At 33.3% G+C, this 23,233-nt stretch overlaps 1 protein-coding gene across 1 annotated transcript in view; it reads right to left on the reverse strand.

The window, feature by feature from the left end:
* Positions 1–23,233, reverse strand: part of AGPS (alkylglycerone phosphate synthase) — a 148,625-nt gene that overhangs the window by 24,281 nt on the left and 101,111 nt on the right. The window contains exons 12-17 of the mRNA XM_036253444.1: positions 22,615–22,666; positions 18,146–18,222; positions 15,990–16,102; positions 11,397–11,466; positions 8,456–8,517; positions 3,429–3,518 (exon numbers count right to left, since the gene is read on the reverse strand). Of these exons, the coding sequence (XP_036109337.1) occupies positions 3,429–3,518; positions 8,456–8,517; positions 11,397–11,466; positions 15,990–16,102; positions 18,146–18,222; positions 22,615–22,666 (464 nt within the window). The remainder of the gene's footprint in view (positions 1–3,428; positions 3,519–8,455; positions 8,518–11,396; positions 11,467–15,989; positions 16,103–18,145; positions 18,223–22,614; positions 22,667–23,233) is intronic.

Genomic DNA, 23,233 nt, shown 5'->3' on the forward strand with positions numbered 1-23,233 from the left:
AGTTTAGTTCATTATATTCCATCCTTGCCCACTATTAAGCAATTATAATAAAAATAAACTAAAATCAAATTCTTGTTAAATGTTAGTTTAATCAAGTATTAACTATAAAAACTATATTTAAAACTCCTATTTATCAAAACCATTCAAATAACTAGACCTCTGCACATTCTAAACTTTTAGAAGATAATCACAGAAGTTAAGCATTTAAGCTTTCCAGAAAATTATTTCTATAAAAACAACTACTTAATTAATGACCATATATGGCCAATTCAGTCTAAGTATATCAATTTTATCTATCTACAATACATAATGAAGATCCTTAGGTCTTGTGAGTGCCTTCTGAAGAACCAAGATTTAAGTGTTATTATAGCAGATGTCCTAAGGCAGAATATTTCACTTCCCAATCACTTTCAATAAGCAGTGGTTTATCACAATGATATTTTCATAATGGAAAGGCAGAAGACACTAGAGATGTTGAAAAGGGAGGTGGGGCAGAAGGAGAACGAAGAGATAAAATCTGTTAAATTGCCATTGGACAAAACAACATAATAAAAACTTCTTAACTACACAAGAATAAATTCCATTATTTTAAGTGTTTCAAATTTTCCTGGTAACAAATTACTTTTGGATTATTCAGCCTGGTTTGTTTTCAGTATTCTAATAACAAACCTGAAGGACTAGTCTGTCAAGAAAAGAATTAAGTACAGTAGGTGCTCGAATTTCATTAATTGTTGTTACAACGCTGATGAGATGCCTGATGAGATGCAGTAGGAACTTAACTCTTATTTATATCGATTAGCCTATGGTAAAATTAGTTTCATTATATGTCATTTTGCTTAAAGTCACAGAACCTGTTGACATTATTAAGTGAGGACTTATATTAATTTAGGTTGATAATATAAATAAACACAAAATTTTTTTTCTTAGACTTTAAGGATTTTAAGACAAAAGTTTCATTTTTAAAGATGCCTCCAAATTTTTTTAAAAGTACATTCTCATTTCTTTATTTAGAAAGGTTCTTTCCAAGATAAGTCACTAAGCCATCAGTAGCTCTGCTATAAATCTTGTATATAACAAGGCCCCCTCTTTTCCCTTTCTTCAGATATATCAAATACCCAGGCAATAAGCTCTAAATCCACATTTTTTAGCATTCAGTTGACTCTACCTCAAATATACATGTTCTACATGTTAATACACAGACTTGACTTGGTACTTCCTGAAATGCTCTTCAGACCCTCTCTCTCACCAGAAGCAGAAAAGACTGTTTCAAAGAGATCCCAATTTACATGAACAGTTAATATGAGAAAGGTGCTTTCCTCACATTTCATGTTAGGGTTTTACTTTCTTACTCAGTAGATGCACAATTTATCAACTTCTAAAAGACATCTGTTTCGATTAGAGCAAGAAGTAGAACCAAGAAACACAACATGGCAGTAGGAAAGAACAAGATGAGATGATGTAAAAGAGAAAAGAAAAAAATCACAGAAGAGATAGCAGTTAAAAGAGCACAGAAGTATTTCTAGTCTTGCAAAGCAAATATACCCAAATCATCATGCTATGTCAAAATATCAAGAGGGTTTAATAATTGGATGCCTTCATGAGAATTTGTCTTTGGGAAGAAAAACAAATTATCCAAATTTTCCCTACTAACAGTAGTATGAATTGTCTACCTCAACCTTAATGTAATTACATCATGATAATACAATGGCATTTAAATAGGTCTTCATATGCTTTCTCGTTTCATTCATACAACAGTCCCATCAAGTAGATGATATTAGCACTATTTCACTAACGATAAATTTAAAACTCAAAGAGATTATTAACAGCAAAACAGTGCTTTCACTCTTCAGATACATGTAATGTTACAAAACAAATTTAAAACTAAGCAGGAAGTTGCCATGGTAATGCAATTGGTAGGCAGGGCCAGGACAGACCCTTGGGCTAGAATAGGCCCAGGTCTGCCTTCCCAGGCTGAGTGATTCCAAACTAATCAGAAGTATAAGCATCTTGTACAGAAATACAGACAAATGCTGGCCTGGCCAGTTGGGCTCAGTGGTTAAAGCGTCGGTCTGCGGTCCAGAGAGATCCAGGTTCGGTTCCCTCTAAGGGCGCATACCTCGGTTGTGGTTTGTCCCTGGCCCTGGTTGGGTTGTGTGGGTGGCAACCACTTGATGTGTCCCTTTCACGTCAATGTTTCTCTCTCTCTCTCCCCCTCCCCCTCTATCTGAACAAAATATGGAGGAATGTCCTCAGGTGAGGATAATAAAAAAAAGAAATACACACAAATGCTGTTGTACTGAAGTATAACTGCTGTTTCAGAATCCAGCATCTGATGCATTTAATAATAAAAACATTACATTATTTGCAAAATTACCTTTTATTCATTCTTACATTGTTTTTTATTTGTTTTTATAATATTGGAATTACATTCTTGAAAACCACATACAAACACACATACACAGGAAAAAAGAGAGGCAGTTATATAATACTGAATGTTCAATAAATTTACTTTAAAGTTCCCCTGCTCATGATCTGTCCTAACTTCCTTTTATTCTCCATTCCAATTAACTGTATAACATTTGTAGAGAATTCAAATGCTCAATTTAACCTTAACACATTTAATCTTCTGGTGTTTACACAGAAAATTATTACCAAAAGATTTAATACATAGTACCCCTTCTCAAGAAAACCTCCACCTGGGCTACTATTATTTAACAAAGAGGACAAGATCTTTAGTTAAACATGACCCGGTATGGGTCATAACTCCCCAGTATGGAAAACACTAGCCATATGTGTCTTAAATTTAAATTTTACTTATTTGAAATTAAAATTTTAAATTCAGTTCCTGTCCCACTAGCCACATTTCAACAGCTCAAGAGCCACATGTGCCTTGTGACAATCATACTGGACAGGGCAGATACAGAACATTTCCATTACTGCAGAAAGATCTATTGAAAAGCAATGAGTTAATCTTCATTTGGATCTTTTGCTCCACTCATTCCTTAATTCCACACCCATTCATTTAATCAACAATTGATAAAACGTTTAAAATGCTTTTTCTTACTGAAGAAAGAGTTATGTTGCCTGTGTATGTAACTTATAGTTCCTTGATTACATATGTAATTTATAGTTTCAGTGAAGAAGGTCCTACATTATTCCAGGAGCTCAGACGTTTCGGTCTTCACCGTCATGCTGTCCAGAGAGTGTATAAGGCTCACTCACAGAAGGGGTGTTCTATTCCTAAGGGGCTCAGGACTGCTGTAAAATGCTAGTGCCACAATCCTAACAAGGTGGTACATGAAGTTTAGGAAATCTTGCTAAGTGCAATACAGTGAAGCTTCTCTTCAGCTAGCCAATTAACACTTTTCCATTAATTCAAAAATAGCTTTCTTTCAGAATAAGAAGTATAAGAACAATAAAAAACTCACCTGCATGTGGAAAAAGGAGCAAACTGAACACCCTTCTCTTTACATTCCCTTATTATTCTTTCTTTTACATTTCTACAGAGATCTACAACCCTAGAAAACATAATTAAATACCATATTAAGTTTTCAAATAAGTTACAAAAATTCTAATAAATGCTGCTTTATCTGGTATCCTTCAAGTCAGAAATTCTCTTAACTGAAACTTTCATACTTATTCCTTCAAAAATGAAAAAGAGCCTTTATCACCCATATTGAGCCATCCATTAATCACTTTCAAGGAAGCAAAATCCTTTCTTTTTTTTTTGCCACAGGAAAGACAGAACAGTATACTCAAGTCTCCGGAAGGCAGCTTCCTTCACTTAGGAAAACTCAATTGCAAAATAAATTTAATTGTAAGATTTAAAAAGTTTTAAAGCGATAACCAACATGTTAATAATAATTCAATTCTAGATTACAAAAATACCAATCTTATATCCATGTCTAAAAAGTCTTCCTTGCCCAGCCACTGTGGCTCAGTGGTTGAGCATCGACACATGCACCAGGAGGTTGCTGGTTCGATTCCTGGTCAGGGCATATACCCAGGTTGTGAGCCTGTTCCCCAGTGGGGGGCATGTAGGAGTCAGCTAATCGATGTTCTCTTTCATTGATGTTTCTATCTCTCTCTCCCTCTCCCTCTCCCTTCCTCTCTCTCTAAAATCAATAAAGGCAAAAAATTTTTTTAAGTTTTCCTTAGTTTAAAAGAATTTAATTAATAATCATGATGTTATACCACATATTCAACAGCCTATTCTCAAGCACTGAGCTAAAATCCAGTTTAGGAAAGACTTACTGGACATGTAACCTGTGTAAAGCTAGGCTAGACTGTTTTGCTATTAAGTCAATAAAAACAGGTGAGGGGAGCTAGGCTAGACTGTTTTGCTATTAAGTCAATAAAAACAGGTGAGGGGATATTGATAATATTTAACAATATTAATCCAGGCTTTCATGTGAGCTGTAACATATTGTTATAACTTTGTTTCATATGGAAACTAAAACTCTTAAGGTATATAAAACCCATTTTATTCTCCAATAAATATGTTGGCTATGTACTGACACTACTTCTGTGTTTTAAACCTTGGTCTGGTTAGAATCATGAGAACAGAAAAGATACCTAAGAAACTCAAATGGCTGACCTATCATCTCTAGTCTCAAGACTGATTTGACTGTATGAGAATCAATGTGACAAAAATAACAGTAAATGAATTATGCTTTATAAAAAGAGTAAAGTTATCTATATTTCCAATGTGAACAAAGAATATATGATTAAAATATAAATACAAAAAAATTTTAGTGTTTTGCTAGCATGTTAAATTTTATTTTTATAAATACAGTATCTGAAAGTTTTATAAATTCTAATTTTACAAAACAACACTCTTAAGTTAAATTCTGCTTTATTCTATGGGAGCTGCAGGCAAACACAATTTATCAATGTTATCTATGCTTCATTTATGGAATTGTAAAAATGTATGTTTTTATTAATCCTCATATGAGGATATGTTTTACTAATTTTTTAGAGAGAGGGGAAGGAAGAGAGAGAGACATCGATCAGCTGCCTCCCATACACACTCTCACAGATATTGAATTCACAATCTAGGTAATGCCCTGTCTGAGAATCAAACTAGTAACTTTTAGATGCATGGGATGACGTACAACCAATTGAGCCACGTCGACCAGGGCAAGAATGCATGTTTTTAAAAAATCTCTAGTAAAGTATTTAGATTACTGAAATTTAATGCGTTTTTATTTTTAAAATCCAACTTATAAAACAAATACTTTAAATATAAATAAAACCTACTAAGCTTTAATATGTACAGGGGTTAATAATAACAAATTTATAAAAGTAAAAACTTCTTCATCATGACTCTAGAAAATGGAATTCAAGTGCTACACAATAACAATAATAATAATTATTATTAACAATTAATCATAACAAACAATAATGAGGAAGAGGAGCTGAAGGGACAAAGAACAAAACTGAATGGTTATAACCCCTTAATGGGATATTTTGTAGAAGTAATCTGTAGGAAGGGAATTCTGAAAGTACTGTCTCACAAAACATGTGCAAAGGTCGATACAGTCCATTTGGACCAATCAGATAGGAGATAAACATAAATGAATATGCTTATAAATTCTTACCTGATCTATTAGCAAATTTAATACTATTGACCATTTCCTTCTTGAAAAATATTTCTCTGGACTTCTCTCATATTACTGGTTTTCCTCCAAATCCTCTAGATAGTATTTCCTCTGTCTCCTTTGCTCTTGTTTGTATGACTATCCTTAAATTTGAGGCTCCCTGGACTTCTTTCTTAGGCCCATTTTTTCCCTTCATCCATACTATCTATAAGTGTTTGTATCCGCTCCCTTGGTTTTAATCACAATCTCGTGCTGGTGTATCCAAAATCTTTACATCTCCACTTGGACCTCTTAGATAACTATTTTTATAGGCTGTATTCTTACACCATTTGAGAGTACCTCCATATAACTCTATGCAGAATATTCACTGAGCACCTACAGGCGCAGTTATGCTAGGGCCACTGAGGAATATGCAAAAACTAATAAGGCCAATAATCTCTTAAATTCATAAATGGAAAGGCCAAGCAACCTAATAATGAGTGAGGGCTGAAGACTCTAATTCCATGGGTTGCTGCTAACCATGGTCTCTACTCAGCTAAGGTTTGAAAGAAAAAACACTGCTAAATGGATAAACAAAAATTCATGTCAGGGCCCTGATGGTTTGGTTTAGCGGTTAGTGTTGGCCCTTGGACCAAAGGGTCTCAGGTTTAATTACCAATCAAGGGCACATACCTGGGTTGCAGGTTTAACCCCCAGCCCAGGTCGGGGTCATGCAGGAGGCAACCAATTGATGTGTCTCTCATCAATGTTTCTGTTTCTCCCTTTCTCTTCCTCCCTCCCACTTTATCTAAAAATCAATTTTAAAAAATCCTCGGGTGAGGACTAACAAAGCAAACAAAAAATTTCATGTCAGGAATGTAGATGCTCTCCCCTAATTTTATTTATTAAAACTTCAGCTGAAGAAGTTGTTTTAAATTAAACCAAACCAAATACATAGTCTTTTGTATAAAACAGATATTAGTCAATTAAGTAAATATATAAGTATGCATAAAAAAAGGATAAAAAAAAATAAAAGATAGTGCATAATTAGCTTCCACAGTTGGGAAAATAAAAAGGCAAAATGAAAACCATTAGTTAATAATGACTGGTGACAAGACATATACTACTGAAGAAGTAACACTACACTAACCCACTTTCCCTTGCAAGGAAAGGTATTAAAAAACAAAATGGTATTTGAGATAACTATGAACAGCTGCTAAACTATATTATATCTGTTGTTCAAAACTGTCAGATGTCAATGAGTTGGTTAATTCTTTTTATTTACAAGATTAATTCCCCTTAAAATTAAGTAAATTTAGCATCAAAAGCTGTGAATAACAAATCCATACTATAAAATTTGGTTATCTTACAATGTACAGAATATAAGCATCAATGCAACCAAAGTCATAACCAACAGTAGATTAAGACTGAATGTAGAAAAGCAAAAAGTTTTCTGGGGCAGGAAAAAAAAAGAAGTTAGGGTAGAACAAAAATGTTACGATAATGTAATATCTAAAAGACAGCTTCATGGGGATCTGTAAATTTAAAATGTGTTAATTTTATAAAGAAAAAGTAAAAAGCATGACATCCTAGAATAAAATGTACAAACAATCTCCTTAATAATTTTGATTACTAAATGAGTTAACTCACAAGTCTACTTTTTTTTTTAAAGAGGACTTTAAAAAAAATTGATTTTAGAGAGGGAGGAAGCGGGAGAGAGAGAAAGAGAAGAAGGAACAGCAATGCCTCCCGTACACCCCAACCAGGGATCAAACCCTCAGCCTAGATACATGCCCTCGCCAGGAATTAAACCCATGACCTTCTGATACACGGGTCGACAATCCAACCAACTGAGCCACACAGGCCAGGGTACATAGGCTACTTTTAATAAAACCACTTCACATTTCCTAATCAGTTTTTATTATTAATTCCCTAACCAATATCAGTGTGTGTATGTGTATGAAATTTAAAAATAGCACATAATTTCTTAAATTGGATATCTCTTAGAAATCAATTAAATGTAAGTTAAGAGCTTGCTTAATAGCATGCATAAAAATATCAAAAGCTAAATGATATATCACAAAAACTTAACTGGTTTTATAATTTGGAGGTACTTTTTAGAGTATATTTAAACATATTAATCACTTAAGAATTTAAATCAAAGCTAAGTAAAACCACACAGTGACATTCTTTAAAATATAAATTCAATAATAGTTTCCTTCCATTGGACATAAACAAATTTGTCACAAAACAAAAAAAATGGCTTGAAAATATGCTAGTCTGATAGAGAAATTAATTTAAATAAAGGTGATTATGGTATTTCAATATTTCTTTTAATTGTTTTTTTTTTTTCAGAGAGAGGAAGGGAAATAGAGATAGAAATACCAATGTGGCCCTGGCCAGTTTGGCTCAGCGGTTAGTGTCGGCCTGCAGTCCTGAGAGACCCAGGTTCGATTCCCACTAAGGGCACGTACCTCGGTTGCAGTTTGTCCCTGGCCCTGGTTGGTCGTGCGGGTGGCAGCCACTCGATGTGTCCCTTTCACATCGATGTTTCTCTCTTTCTCTCTCTCCCTCCCACTCTATCTGAACAAAAAATGGAAAAATGTCCTCAGGAGGGGATTAAAAAAAGAAATACCAATGTGAAAGAGAAACTTCGATCGGCTGCCCTTTGCACGTCCCACCCTGGGGACCAAGTTCACAACTGAGGTACGTGACTGGGAATAAAACCGGGACCTCTCCGTCCATGGGATGATGCTCAACCCACTGAGCCACAATGGCCAGGTTCAATGTTTCTTTATAAAATTTTAAGTTTACATATTCACACACAAAGACACATTACTTGAACAACTTGTAGTGTATATTTTATTCTATTTTACCTGTCCCAAGGAGCAGAAGTCTCAAAAGATTCTCCTACTATGTAGTATTCCAAACCCAAGTCCTGTTAAGACACATACACAAAAATTAAGAAATTAAAACACATGCAGAAGAATCAATAATACTGTTTGTATTTCATGGTCATTGTTAGTATTTCATTGTTAGTAAACTGTGGGTATTACATGTTTCTAGCCTAATTTCCATGGCTCTTTACTATTGACCTCATAAGAGCACTGGAATGTGGCCTCAAGAGTGAGATGCAACCTCCAGGAGGACAGTTTGTCTGTCTTGTTCTCCTCTATACCTTTGGCACCAGGCAAAGTGCCTGACCGATGGTAAGAACTCAATATTTCTGCAATGAATGGAGTCTCCATCCAGGAACTGTAAGTACATGTAGAGAATACTAGCAGAATAGATTTTTAGTGGCCTAATCAGCAAATTAACCAATACCAAAAGGTGGCCATCAGGATAGAAGGAGCAGGGAAGTAGAAAAGTGGGGGTGAGGGTGGGCAAAAGGTGGACTAGAGGAAGGAGAACCTATTTTTCCTTCTTAAAAGCAACTTTTCTTTAAAAACAAATTAGAAAATATAGAGCCTCTCTCTGTAGTGACTGAATAGACAGAACATTTGGAAACATCACTGCTAGGAATATATATATATATATATATTTTATACCATAGAAGATACAGTGTTTATATAAGTAACTTATTATATTAATTTCTTTACCCAAAATACAATTCTGTATTTTCAAAACTGAACAAAGCAATTCATAAGCCACTACAGGAGTACAAAAATATGAAAGAAAATTTTATAAGGTAGAAAAATCAATAATGTTAAGTTTTCACTTCTAATAAAATGAACCACTTCAACTCTACCAGTGGTTGGCAAGAAAAATCCTAAAATTACTGATTTAAATCTCTCATGCACTCTTTTATTCAGTAAACATATATTTGGTGACAATCATATCAAGCACTCAGAAAATAAAAAATAATCTCCATCCCCCTCCCCTCAAAGATCTCTAACTTGCTTTTGATTAAGTTTTAACATTAACTGTGCTCCTAATAATTAAGAAACTTATTTCAAACTGTGTCTATACTGTACTTGTTATAGTAACATTTCATTTTCTAGAATTATGAGAAAATGGTCAATAATCTCAGAGACAATGCCTAACAAACAAAATTTATGTATACCCACAATGCTTATTATGGGAGATCTTGAGGTAGTGACAATCTATGAAGGCAAAAATTATTTATAAGACCTAAAACCATCTATTACCTTTCATGATCTGTAAATCTGTTCATCACAATCTCTAACACAGTATACAGGCGAGAAATGTACTTTTCGTTATCAGATGGTGGGAAGGCAACTGTAAGATGACCTACATGCTTCAAATTCACTGCAATCTGAAATTTAGATCTTACCCAGGATATAATTATTTTTTTATTGCTTTGTAGAGAGAGAGAGGAAGGGAGAGGGAGAGATAAAACATTGATGAGAGAGAAATATCAATCGGCTGCCTCCTACATGCCCCCTACTGGGCATCAAGCCAGTAACCTGGGCATGTGTCCTGCCCAAAAATCCAACCTTCAGCCTCTGGGTGCATGGAACGATGCTCACCCATTGATCCACACCAGCTGGGCCAGGATTAAATTATTTTTAAATGAGAACACAATTCAAGCTTTCTTAGAGAAGTAAAAACAAATTTTATGTAAGTTTACATAAATATTTCCTTCAGAATAATTTCCAAGTGAAAAATTAGAAAATTCAGTATTTAGGGAAGCTAAATTCTCAATAAGATAGCTGAGAAATGACCTTTTAAAACAAAACCCTTTGGCCAGGCCAGTGTGGCTCAGTGGTTGAGTGTCAACCCGTGCACCAAGAGGTTGCCAGTTCGATTCCCAGTCAGGGCACATGCCCAGGTTGTGGGCCTGATCCCCAATGGGGGGCATGCAGGAGACAGTCAATCAATGTTCTCTCTCATCAATGTTTCTATCTCTCTTTCCCGCTCCCTTCCTCTCTCTCTAAAATCAATAAAAATAAAAACCCTTTAAATTACATAACAAGCGGTATTTTTTAAAAAGCGAGAGCAGAAAATAATTAAAACACTTAAGTTTGTTGCAGCCAAAGTAGAAAAACAAAACAAAAATACATGAAAAATGAGTAAACAAGCTTTAGAAAAAACACTTTCGGATCAATAAGTATAGAAGACTCTTGGGGTTAACATGACTAATAAAGTTTCTCACAAGTAGAAAATCTAGAATTAGAAAAAATTTAGAACTCAAATATACAAAATTATTTTTTAAGTTTTCTATAGTAATCATTACCAGTGAATCAATAACTACTTGGAATCAAGTTAAATATCAACTTTTAAAGACAGTTAAAGAAAGATTTATATAACTTTAGAACAGATTATTGATCAAGTGAAGAATGTTGCTAAATAAAACAACTTGATTCTAACCAAGAATCAAGGAACAATACTCTCAACTTTCAGAGAGAAAGCTCCATTCTTCTAAAGAACAGAAAAAACTATTAAAAATCTTTAAATTCCTCAAAAGCATATATAGAAGGTTTAATTAATAATTAAAATTATTTATAAGACCTAAAATCATCTGTTACTTTTCATGATCTGTAAATCTGTTAATCACAATTTCTAACACAGCACAAAGGCAATAAATGTACTTTTCCTTATCAGCATGGCAAGGGGGAAGAAGGGGCTGCAGGAAGACCTATCAAATCACTGCAATCTAAAATTTAGATCTAACCTAGGATGACATTGAAATGCTTACTATGGGAGAACTTGGGGTAGATTTGTAGCTAATACTTTGTTCCTGTAAAATGATATGCTCAATTACAGTTGGTTTAAATTTAAGAAAATAATTTTATTTACTCAAAGTAAGAAAAAGTATTGTTTGCAACATAAACTGACATGGAAAATACAACTTACTCGAATGTATGCAATGACATAGGTCAGCAAATAACCTCTCTGCCCATTATCTTCTCCAGCTGCCAATCCACTGTAATTAAAGAACTGTTAATAAATTTCAAATGAACTATTAAAATATATAAAACTAACCATACTGATATGACACCTTAAGATAAATGCTTAACAGATTAACATATATTACATTGCATCTCATTTTTATTTTACTCTCATTTATCATAAATATATCAAAGAGCCATCAAGAGACTAAGCTTGAATAACAAAAATCTGAAAGCACTTTAAATATTTCAGTTTGGTCGTTAAGTTCAAACTTTTATTGACCACACTAATAAAATTAACTTATGAACTCAACTACTTGTACCTATATTGCCAAAAGAAAATTAGACATGAGAAACAAACTTAAATAATCTTCACAATCAAAACAAGATACTTAAAATACTCTTATTATGTTCTTACATATTCATGTATTATTATAGTTTTATTCATATATAAAGATGTGTAACGATTGACTAGGATCTTCCAAATACAAAGACATTTCTTGAATACTTGAGCACATAGTATTTGGAACATTAGACATGGTGTTTTTTATTTTTAGAGAGAGAGAGAAGGAGGGAGAGTTAGAAATGAAACACTGACGTGAGAAATATCAATCGGCTACTTCCTGCATGTCCCCTACTAGGGATCAAGCCTGCAACCCGGATATGTGCTCTGACTGGGAATGGAACTGGGACCTCTCAGTCCACAGGACAACGCTCAATCCACTAAGCCACACTGGCCGGGCCATAGTGTTTATTTTATGGAACTTATGAATTAAATGATAGAAAACATACCGGGAAATATTAAAGTTTATGAAGCAACCTACAGACTAGCATAAGTCCAAGGTAAGGTCTTATTACCATGAACACATGAACTGTACATTTTAATTAGAAAGTAATTTTATCCACAGAAATTGTATTTGGTGATCCAGTTAGAATTAATCTATATAACAGTCTAAGTGTTCTACTTTGTGAAAGTCATTCTTATTTTAAAAGACTATGAATGATTTCCACTACCTTCAGTAAAGGCTTTTTATTTTTGCTTCTTTCCATCATCAAGTAGGAATTAAATTTTAACTATTCTTGGTCAATTAAATAAAACTTATCCCAAATTTTCAAAGTACCCACTAAAAATTCCTCAATAAAACCAGATAAAAAAATATTTCCTTGTGACTTTCTTGGGTATTGATTAATAATTAACTGTTATGTCTCTCTTTTCAATACCTTCACTGTACCTCCTTGTTCTCAGGATGCTGAGCCCTTAACTATCGTGTTGCTCAAGGTTCAGGTCTTCACATTCTGTGACTTGAGCTTCTTCTGGAAGAATCACCTCTCTTTATGGCTTCAATGAACACCTTCTAGTTAAATTCTTTTCCCCTGAAGTTTTGCTTGGATTTGGTGCTAAGTAAATAACACAATGTAGATGTACCCTTGTTCTATACAAATAATGTAAGGCATTTTTAGGCTAGGACACATGGGCTAAATCAGATTTCCTCATTTAGGGTTATAGCTGGATATATTCAAATTAGTGTCACTCAGAGGAGTAGCAAAGATTGATAAGGCAGCTCTGGTTTACAACTACTTGGGGATGGGGTATACTGAAATGAAGAAGGCTGTTTATATTATTAAAATGTTAATGAGTGAGGAAGACCACTTATGTCAAACGGCTAAGAGTAAAAGTAAAAAAAAGAAAAGAATTCTGGGTTGGATGTGTATAGATGTGAGGTTGGGGTAGGTAGTCAAAGTTCCAAAACAAAAAGGAAACTAGTCAGAAAATTGCCATGTAAGTGATTGGAGGAAAATAGCTGAGCCCATGCTTAGATAGATATGAAACAGTCAGACACTGAATCCAAGAGAGAAAAAAACATTCCTGATCTAGGAAACAGAAACAGTTCATTCTGGCCTAGTGATGGAAGGAAAGGAAAAGAGTGAATGAGAAAGGATGCAGAAGACCTGCACTGAAAATCTTTGAGAAGGTGCACTCTAAGTATGTATATGGAAAGAAATAACACTTATTAGGACTGTCTCTCTTATATTAGAATGAGAAAAAGTCCTACTTTGCAATCCCAGGTCAAGCTATTTTTCTTTATAGAGTTTAATATCTGGTGGGGCAGGGTGGGGCGAGCTCAGTTCTACTTTGGAAACTGGTGTGACAAACTACACAGAAACACACATTTTATGGAAATCAGACGTTCATTCTAAATTCATAAACCCCAAAGGAGAAGAAAAGTCGTTGTGGGTTTGCTTTTCTGAATCACACATTTCCCTGAAAATTTAGCCTTCTGGAACTTCTCTCTCTCTCTCTCTCTCTCTGTCTCTCTCTCTCTCTCTCTCTCTCTCTCTCTCCTCTTTTTAAGCTTTCAGAACTATCTACTTCTAGTCAGAATTACCTTGGGATAGAATATGTAAATAATAGTAGGGTTTAGAAATTAAATGCTTCTAACTTGACACTTTTGCAGCCACCCAAAAAACTAAGATTCATACTGCTTTATGTCAAAGTAGCAAAAGTAGCAACATCCATCCCCTACTTCTTGCTCCCTACCACAAATCTCAAACAACAATTAACAAGGTTCTTAAACAAATTTAAGGTTACTTCATGAGGAAAGGCTGGGAAGACTAATGAAAGAGGAATGAGAGACAATCTTTTTATATAAAAGAGCCATCTGGTGAACCTAATCACTCTCATGTTGAATTACATTAAACAACTTAAGCACACACTTTAAAAATAACAATAACATATTACCTGAAACTCTATGGTAAAATATCAATATATTTGTCATGATTGCTGACAGGTAATGCTTATCTGCTTAACTCTTAGAAGTCAAAGTATAATACTAGCCAACATAGGTAAACGACCAAAGTATGATTATTCAACATTTGGCTATTATGTTGCGTTGGACTGTATGTGTTCAAAGGAATTTAACAGTGTTGGGGGAGGGGGGAATGAGAAGGAAAAATGGCTAAGATAAAAATGTTCTAAACTGTTGGAAATACTGCATTAAAAATAATCAATTTACAGTTAACGAGGTGGTAGGAACAGAGGGTTAAAAACAAAACAAAACCAGAAAATAAATAATGGCTTAATTTAAAATAAAATACAGTACCTAACCTAACACTGAAAACTTTAGCAGAATGAAATTCAGTGGTGCTTTCCTTCATGTAGTTATGCAGGAGAAATGATTGAGGAACAAGGGTTGGCAGAGTGGCATCTTAAATGAGAAAAATATCCCTGACTCTTTCAGTGGTAAGAACAAAGAACTAGTGCCTAGACAGAACTGGGGGCAAAACTGGACTTCTGGAAAACCACATGAAGATATTTCCAAGTATCAAAAAAATCAAAAGAGCCCTATGTCATGTGCCTAATGACAGCCTAGGTTGTTCAACACAGATTTCTGCATCTAAATGAAGACAGCCAGAATGAAAGTATATACTAAGAAACGAATTAATTATAAGGTAACTAAGAAGTAGCAAATAGTAATAGCAAAAAATGAGACCTCAATGAAGGTCTAAGTTTTAATGCTTTACCTTTGCTTTAAATAGATATCTCATTTTCCATAACCAATTTTTAATGGGTGAATTGGATACAAGTTTTGTTTAGCATAAGCAAACTGCTAGAATTAAATCAATAGTTCTGGAGCCTCAGGATCAGTATGTAAAGAGACCTGGACCCATCTTAAGGATGATTCATTCTTACTTTTGAGTTGTAAATGCCTGGTGTTAAATGAGAAAAACAAAACTAGCATTATGTGAAAAGACATGTTCATGACAGTTGGCTCAAATTAAATAAAACTGACAAAATGATTCTGATAAATACCTAAAGATTAAAATACACCTGAATAAAAATAAATATTCACAAAGAACTCAGATTAAGTATAATGTATATGATATATTTTAAGCTCTGGAATAAGAAAAAGAAGACGAGTATCCAGAAAACTGTTAGTTTATGTACTTAAAAAGGAAAGGAAAATAAATGTAGTCTTGATAAATGGCATTTTCACTATGGTTCCCATAGATCAAACTTATAATCCATCAAGCAGACAGACAGAAACCACCCAATCATTATTCAGTTGGTCATAGATGTGAAATGTTTTCTGTTTCTTTATACCAGCACAAAACAATAAGTGACAGGGGGTGGAGTATAGGTAATTTATCAAATACTTTTGATTAAATACAATTTCCTTTTTAGTAAATACATAATAACAGCATTTATATATATGTATGTGTGTGTGTGTGTGTGTGTGTGTGTATATATATATAAAACCACTAAATAGTAACATGACTATTTTTTCCTATTTCACTCTAGCACAACAGAAAGCAAATGTTATAAGATTATCATTAATGGAAAAATATATTTAATATAATCATGTATATGATTATATAAATAAGAGCAACATAGTGATTTAACTTCCTACAAATTTTTAAAGTAAACCAATACAACATTTTAAGTTGATTATCATATATTACTACAAATTTAGTATTAGAAAGGGAACATTAAAAACTGCTTGGAGATACCAGAATTTTAGTTTAACGTCCTCTTGGCATTATGAACTGAAAGCCATACCCAAATTTTGCAGCAATGTCATATACTTGTTTTTCATGTTGAAGAACCTTCTCACGGTCCCCCTCAAACAGTAATGTAGCGACACTTAGCTGATTTGGATCAAATCCTTTGAACTACAAAAAAAATTATTATTACACATCAATCTTATCCTACAAAATAGTAAATCAAAATACATTTTGTTCTCTTTTTCCTTCGGATCTGGGCTCAAACACACCAACTCTTTAAAAACTGAACTATGGGTGCTACAAATTAGTCATGGAGATGTAAAGTACAGCATAGGGGAAATAGTCAATAATATACTAATAACTATGTACAGTGTCAGATGGGTATGAGATTTACTGGGATCACATAGATATGTAGTGTCTAATCACTGGGGTGTACATCTAAAGCTAATATAATAATGTATGTCAACTGTAACTGAAAAATTAATTTAAAACATTGAATTTTGGAACTTTACAAGGCAATCAAAAAGAATGGTTAATGTACATATTCAAGTAATCACAATATAATAAAACTATGAAAAAACACTTCACTTCAAAGTATGCCCAGGTGTCAATTGTAATGACATTTTGGTATATAAACACAACAAATAACTTGTAAGAATTATAAATATAATAAAGAATCCAATAAAACTACCAAAATAATAAAGGATGTAGGGGGGAAAGTAAAAACCAACAGCATCCTTATGTACTATAATAACTTCTTATTAAATAGTATTTTCAAAGGAGATCTTATGCATAAAATTAAAACACAAAACACCTAAGAATAATCTTAAAAGAAAATATGTAACTTCATTAGAAAAACATGTCTAAAAAACTAAGATCTATGTTCCTGACTGCATATACTAAGTATTATAAAACCTGTCAACTCTTGTCCAAATTAAGAAACTAGCTTATCTTAATTCTAATAAAAACCTAGATAGACTTTCTAAAATGAAGAGTTTCTAAAATTTTTCTAGGATAATAAAAAGGTAGGTGACAGTTATAACAGGAAAAATCCCAAAAAACAAGACCTACAGCAATTAAATGTTTTTTTGTTTTTTTTTTTAAGAATAAAAACTCATTAAAAAGAATTTGTTAAAATAGAGTTTATTTCTTGGATAAGTATTAAAAAATGTCTTGGACATGGCAATCAATGTAAGAGAAGCAGGGATTAGTTAATGGTGCTGTCACAACTGATTAACAATTGGAGGAAGAAGAGGTCAAGATTAATTTAGATCTTTATCTCACATCATAAAAATGAAAAAAATGAAATAGTAATAAAGATTTTTTAAAATTTTACTTCCCATTTAACAAAATAGTGTGAGGAAAAAAATCCTAATCGCAGTTCAGAAGGCTTTTTAAGCTTAGAAGTAATTAAATAACCACAGAAAAAGATATAAAAATTTGAAACTTTTACACCAAAAAGAAACACCCTTATTTGAAAGGGATTCACTGACTGAAAAAATTATCTACAACATTTATGAAAAGTATCTCATAATTCCATTACTCAAAGGGCACATCAAAGCACCAAGAAAAAAACATGAAGCTGTCACCATATTTAGCTAATTCACACAAAAATCCTAGTTAGAAAAGATAGGAAAATGGTCAGTCTCACTGGAGTTTCAAGAAACATCTACTCAAATAAAGTACTAGTTCCCCTCTGGATACAGTAAATTTAGAATATAAAACAAAAATCCCACTAGCAACAGCAAAGATGCAACAGAAAAATGGTTCACATATATATATATTGCCAGCAGTAGTGTTAAGCTGGTATAAACTTTTATTTATTTTTATTTTTTTAGCTGGTGTAAACTTTTAGAAAAGAAATTTAGCAATCAATAGTTTTAAAAAAATCCATATTCTTAATTCACTTCTAGATATCTAATGTAAAGGAAAAAATTCAAACTATAAAAAGTGTTATATGCAGTAAACTGTTTAATGCAGTGTTATTTTTAGGAACTTCAAAAAATTTTTTTAATTTCCTAAATTTCATGCATTATTGATTTACTTTGATAAAATAGTTATTCTAATATGAAAAATAATAACTATGAAATGTACACAGCAACATGGAAAAACATACTTAGAACAGGTACCTGAGAGGGGGAGAAGATGGGAAACAAAATCATTGTTGGAAACAAAAGCATTATAATGTTAGCATTTTATAAAAATTCTTACCTTTGTAATATAAAACTTTTTTAATCCATCCAAAAATGACGTAAAAATAGAGGAAACCTGAGGTTTAAGAGCATGACCTAAGAAGAAAAGAAGTTAGTATTTTAAATAAATAACAAATTCTATGCTTTTCAGATCAAGAGGCTACTTTTGTATCTTAAAAGAAAAGTGAATGTTTTCATAACCTTAATTTTAAAATCTACCAGTTATATATAACATTGATTTTAAGGTCTACATCTTTTATCTTCATCTTCTTTCAAAATTCACAACTTTTTGTTTAAAAAACTCCTTTTCAATTTTTTTTTTAACTCAAGTTACTACATGTAATTAATACTACACGTACTTTAGGTTTTCTTTCACTGGTACACTTTATACATAGTAAAATCACTTCATTAATTTTTATTTCATTAAGACCACCCAATGGTGATGGTTTTACTTTTATTTTTTAATTATGCAGAAACCATTCAGAACTATAACCAAATATTAAGTCAATACCACATTTAAGGTTGTTTCTTAATTAATTCTTAGTTCATCCAGAATTCTTGGCATAAAACTAGTAATTGCCTCCTTATTCACACCCGGAGAGTAAAAATTGCCAAAATAACTTAAATGGTGTCTTAGAATCTGTTAAATTAACATCTTTGCCTATGGATTGAGTTTAATTGAGTGAAAGCCTTTTACTGTTTTCTCATTGTTTTCAGAGTAGCAACTTCTTAACTCTCATGAATGTTACATTTAAGAGTCATGCATCTGGCCTTAGTGATATGAGACCAATTCAGAAAAATTTGGCATACCATTTATATAACATTTTTATAAAGAACTTTAAACACTCTAGTAAATTTAAATGATCTCCAAAGAAAAATTTTATTTTTAAAAAAGGCTTTTAAGCCCTGGCCGGTTTTTCTCAGTGGTTAGAGAATCGGCCCGCAGACCAGTGTTGTAGGTTCGATTCCGGTCAAGGGCACATGCCTTGGTTGTGATTCATTCCCGGCCCTGGTTGGGGTATGGTGGGAGGTAACCAGTCGATGTATTCTTCTCACGTCAATGCTTCTCTCTCTCTCCCCCTCTCTTTCCCTCCCTCCCACTCTATCTGAAGGTAAACAGAAAAATATCCTTGGGTAAGGATTAAAAAAAAAAAGGTTTTGGGATTTTATTTGTGTTTAAAGTATGGGCTTCTTCTTCAAAATAGTTATACGCAACAAATTCATTTTTTGAAAAACAAAAAAAATTTCTGGGGAAAAAACTATTTTTTGCAGTATTTTTTTTTTTAACCTCATTTTTTTTTTAAGTGGAAGTCTGAATCTAATATTTATTACATTTTTATTTATTATAATAGGAAAACTGTATTACATAAAAGACCAGCTAACATTAAGTCTTCACCAGAGGTTAAGAGTTAGATATGATATTATAACTGAACAAAGCAAAACACAACAAAAATGAAGGGCAGATTAGATAGAAATCAACCTAAGCAATATTTTTGAGCTCCTGGATCACAATTAAGAGGTCTGTTTTTTCTTCTTTTATTGGAACCTGTCAGAGATGCTTCTCTAGCATAACCAGTGCTTTAATAGATACCATTTCTAGTGTGTATAAAGTTAGAAATAACATATCAAAGTATTCACTTTCTGTAACAAATAGAATTCATTCTACTTTAACAATTGGAAATATATAAACATAAATGTGTGAGTGTATTTGTTGTGTTCAGCAAGAAACTGAAATTACATGTTCCTCAAACAAGTCTCTTGATCCACATAATATTTACTACTCTGATGTAAAATAATTCTTAAAGGTATATGCTAATCTTTTTTTTTTTTTTTTTATCCTCACCCGAGGACAGTTTTCCATTTTTTGTTCAGGTAGAGTGGGAGAGAGAGAGAGAGGAACAGAGAGAGAAACATCGATGTGAAGGGACACATCGAGTGGTCGCCACCCACACAACCAACCAGGGCCGGGGACAAACTGCAACCGAGGTACACGCCCTTAGCGGGAACCGAACCCGGGTCTCTCTGGACCGCAGGCCGACGCTCTAACCGCTGAGCCAAACCGGCCAGGGCGTATATGTTAATCTTAACACACTGTACAATTTCTATTAACACCAGTGGGAGGCAGTCCCATATATTCCTGATACTGAGTTGATGTGATGGCTTTAAAGCATATTATTGTAGCAGTAATACTAACTTTTAAGAGGGTCAGGTATTAGCATTAATTTAGCATATTATCTTTTACTTATTCTTAGATTAATGCTACAACATATTTCAGCTATTGTGTTTGATCTTTTACAGAAAACAAAGTAACTAGTGTCCAAATTTACTGGTCGAACAGTTTGCTTAGTGAATTTTGTGTTGTTACAGCATCAGTTAAATAATTTAAAAGGATCCCTGGGCCAGTATAGCTCAGTGGTTGAGCATCGAGACCCACGCACCGAGACCCACACACCAAGACCCACGCACCAAGAGGTTGCCGGTTTGATTCCTGATCAGGGCACATGCCCAGGTTGTAGGCCAAACCCCCAGTGGGGGGCATGCAGGAGATGACCAATCAATGTTCTCTCTCATCGATGTTTCTATCTCTGTCTCCTTCTCCCTTCCTCTCTCTTTAAAAATAAAGAAAAAGAAAATTTTAAATAATAATTTTAAAGGATTTAATAAACATCTACAGTTCAAAGATGTAATCTGAGACAGTGGATCAGACACATCTGTGTTCAAACTCAGCTCTTAACACATATGACTCGTGGACTTGGACTAAAATTTTAAGCCTTTGAGTAGTTTGTAAACTAGGAGGATCATCTTGAGGAACAGTTGTGAGGAGATAACTGATAAATTGTGCTATTGATAATGTGCTTAATATTAGCACTATGCTATATGCTATACAAGATTTGTTTACCCTCTTTTGCTAATTTGATGATTAAGTCAGTCAACATGTAAGTGCCTATTATGTCATTGGTTCAGGAGATATAAAAATGAATGAGAAATATTCCCTAAATTTGATGAAGTTTAATTTACAGAAGAATTCTGTAGATCAACCAATATACTCAATTATATACATCACTTCAATATACCAAAAAGATTTCATTTCAATATAATGTTTGGGCTTGATTTCCATTTGATTTAACTATTTCATTATTTATAGGAATTATTTATCTTAAACTTGTATTAGTAGTACGGTATTTTAAAAGTTATTTACTTAAATACATAAAAGACTGTGACAGATGAAGACTTTAATTAAAATTAATTCTTGATATGTTAAGTACCCAACTTCCTTAGTTATGTTTTTATATAATGACCATTCTTACCTAAATTAAAATCCAAGCTACTCTTAGATGGGACAAATAAAAGCCAGTCTATCTTAGCCTTTACACTGATTATTGAGCAATCATTCCCATAACTTCATGGACTGTTTTAAGGACATTTAAATTCTATAAACTTAAATCCCAACTAAATTGAAATTTATTGAAAATATATAGAAGCAATAAATCCAGAAATGAAAAGATGAAAAACTGTGTCAGAAAGTTTAATACTTTAAGCAAAATAGGGAGAAAAAAACCAGCTAACTGCTACTGAATTCTCCAGCTGAAACCAAGGGCACCTTAAATACAATCCATTATAATATCTTTTCCCCCCAAGATCATCAACTACTCTAGACTATTATTCTACCAATCTAATCAGTCAAATCAGAAATCTGGAAATTGTTCTCAATTCTTTCCTTTATTTAACCTTCTACATTCAGTTGGCAAGCTCGTCTTTGGAAAATCTATCCCTTCCTCTCTATCTATATTGCTGCTGCCTTGATCAAGGCCCCCAATATTTGCCTCTTGAACCACTTCAACTCACCCTCCATCCTTGCACCATTCTATTTTATCCTGCGTAATGCTAGCAGAAGGAACTTTTCTAAAATGTGAAGTTGATTTATTTCTCCTACTAAGAAATCCCTTTGCTGACAAGATAAAATCCAAATCTATCCTGCAAAGCCCTAGTCCACCAATTCAGCTTTCTCTTGTAACAACTCACCTTAACCTCTATTTAAGCCACACAGAACTAAAATATGCCATTAAGGTTTTACAACTTCATTTTTTTTTTTGCTGATAAGTGAATAGATTTGGTGGGAGAGAGGGGAAGAGACCATCTCAGACAAATTTCTATTCACCTTTTAAGATTTAGCTCAAGAATCACCCTCCATTAAGAAGTCTTTCCTGTCTTTCCATCCCAACCTCAAGCAAAATTAAGCTGGCCATCAACCAACCCTCACTTGCACACCAGAATAGCCAGTGTAGTCTTCCTTCACGTCCAACACACCTGGATTCATTCATTTATATACTTGTCTATCCTCATTAGATGGAGAGCTTCCTGAAGGACAGGAACTATGATGTTCATCATTCTAGCTCTGCACTTAGTAGTCTTCCCAGCACATAACTGCTATTTCATAAATTTTTGTGGCTTAATGAGCAGATTTTAAAATCACCATTTCTTACTTACCAAACTGAAACTGCAGGTTGTCCATGAGGCGAATAGATGCAGGAGCACATCTCTGTTTTAAAAAGAGAAAGATGTGATATACATTTAATAAGGAAAGAAGCTATATAGGTAATATACAAATATCATCTTTCTTCATAAATACATGTAAAAATTGTTCCTTCTTTTTATACCTTCTCATAATCCATAGAAAAGCTATCAGATAGTATCCAGAATTCTAAGATCTTTCAAGATTATCTGCATGAAAACAGCTACAAAACTTTGAAGCATAAGATTATGTATCTAAAACATCTAAAACTATACCAGGGTCATGTTTACTTAGGCACACAATAAAAGGTGCAAAGGAAGAAAACCATGGAAAGCAGATATTCATATTAATTTTGTGATGCTAAAACATTACAACCCAAACACTAGCAAGGTTTAAGTTAGCTACAATTTTCCATAGAGTTAAAGTGAGCTGCACCCTAAATGGGATTTTTATTTTCTATGCAAATTTTTAACATGGTTAAACTGCTACCAAGAGGCTGCTTTCAGACCACAGAATTTTGATCTATATCATGAATTTTAAAACATTTATCTTCTGAGTATTATCACTTATAAATAAAATTTGTTCCAACACAAT

This window comes from Molossus molossus, unplaced genomic scaffold (assembly GCF_014108415.1).
Source record: "Molossus molossus isolate mMolMol1 unplaced genomic scaffold, mMolMol1.p scaffold_m16_p_11, whole genome shotgun sequence".
NCBI classification, from domain to species: Eukaryota; Metazoa; Chordata; class Mammalia; order Chiroptera; family Molossidae; genus Molossus; species Molossus molossus.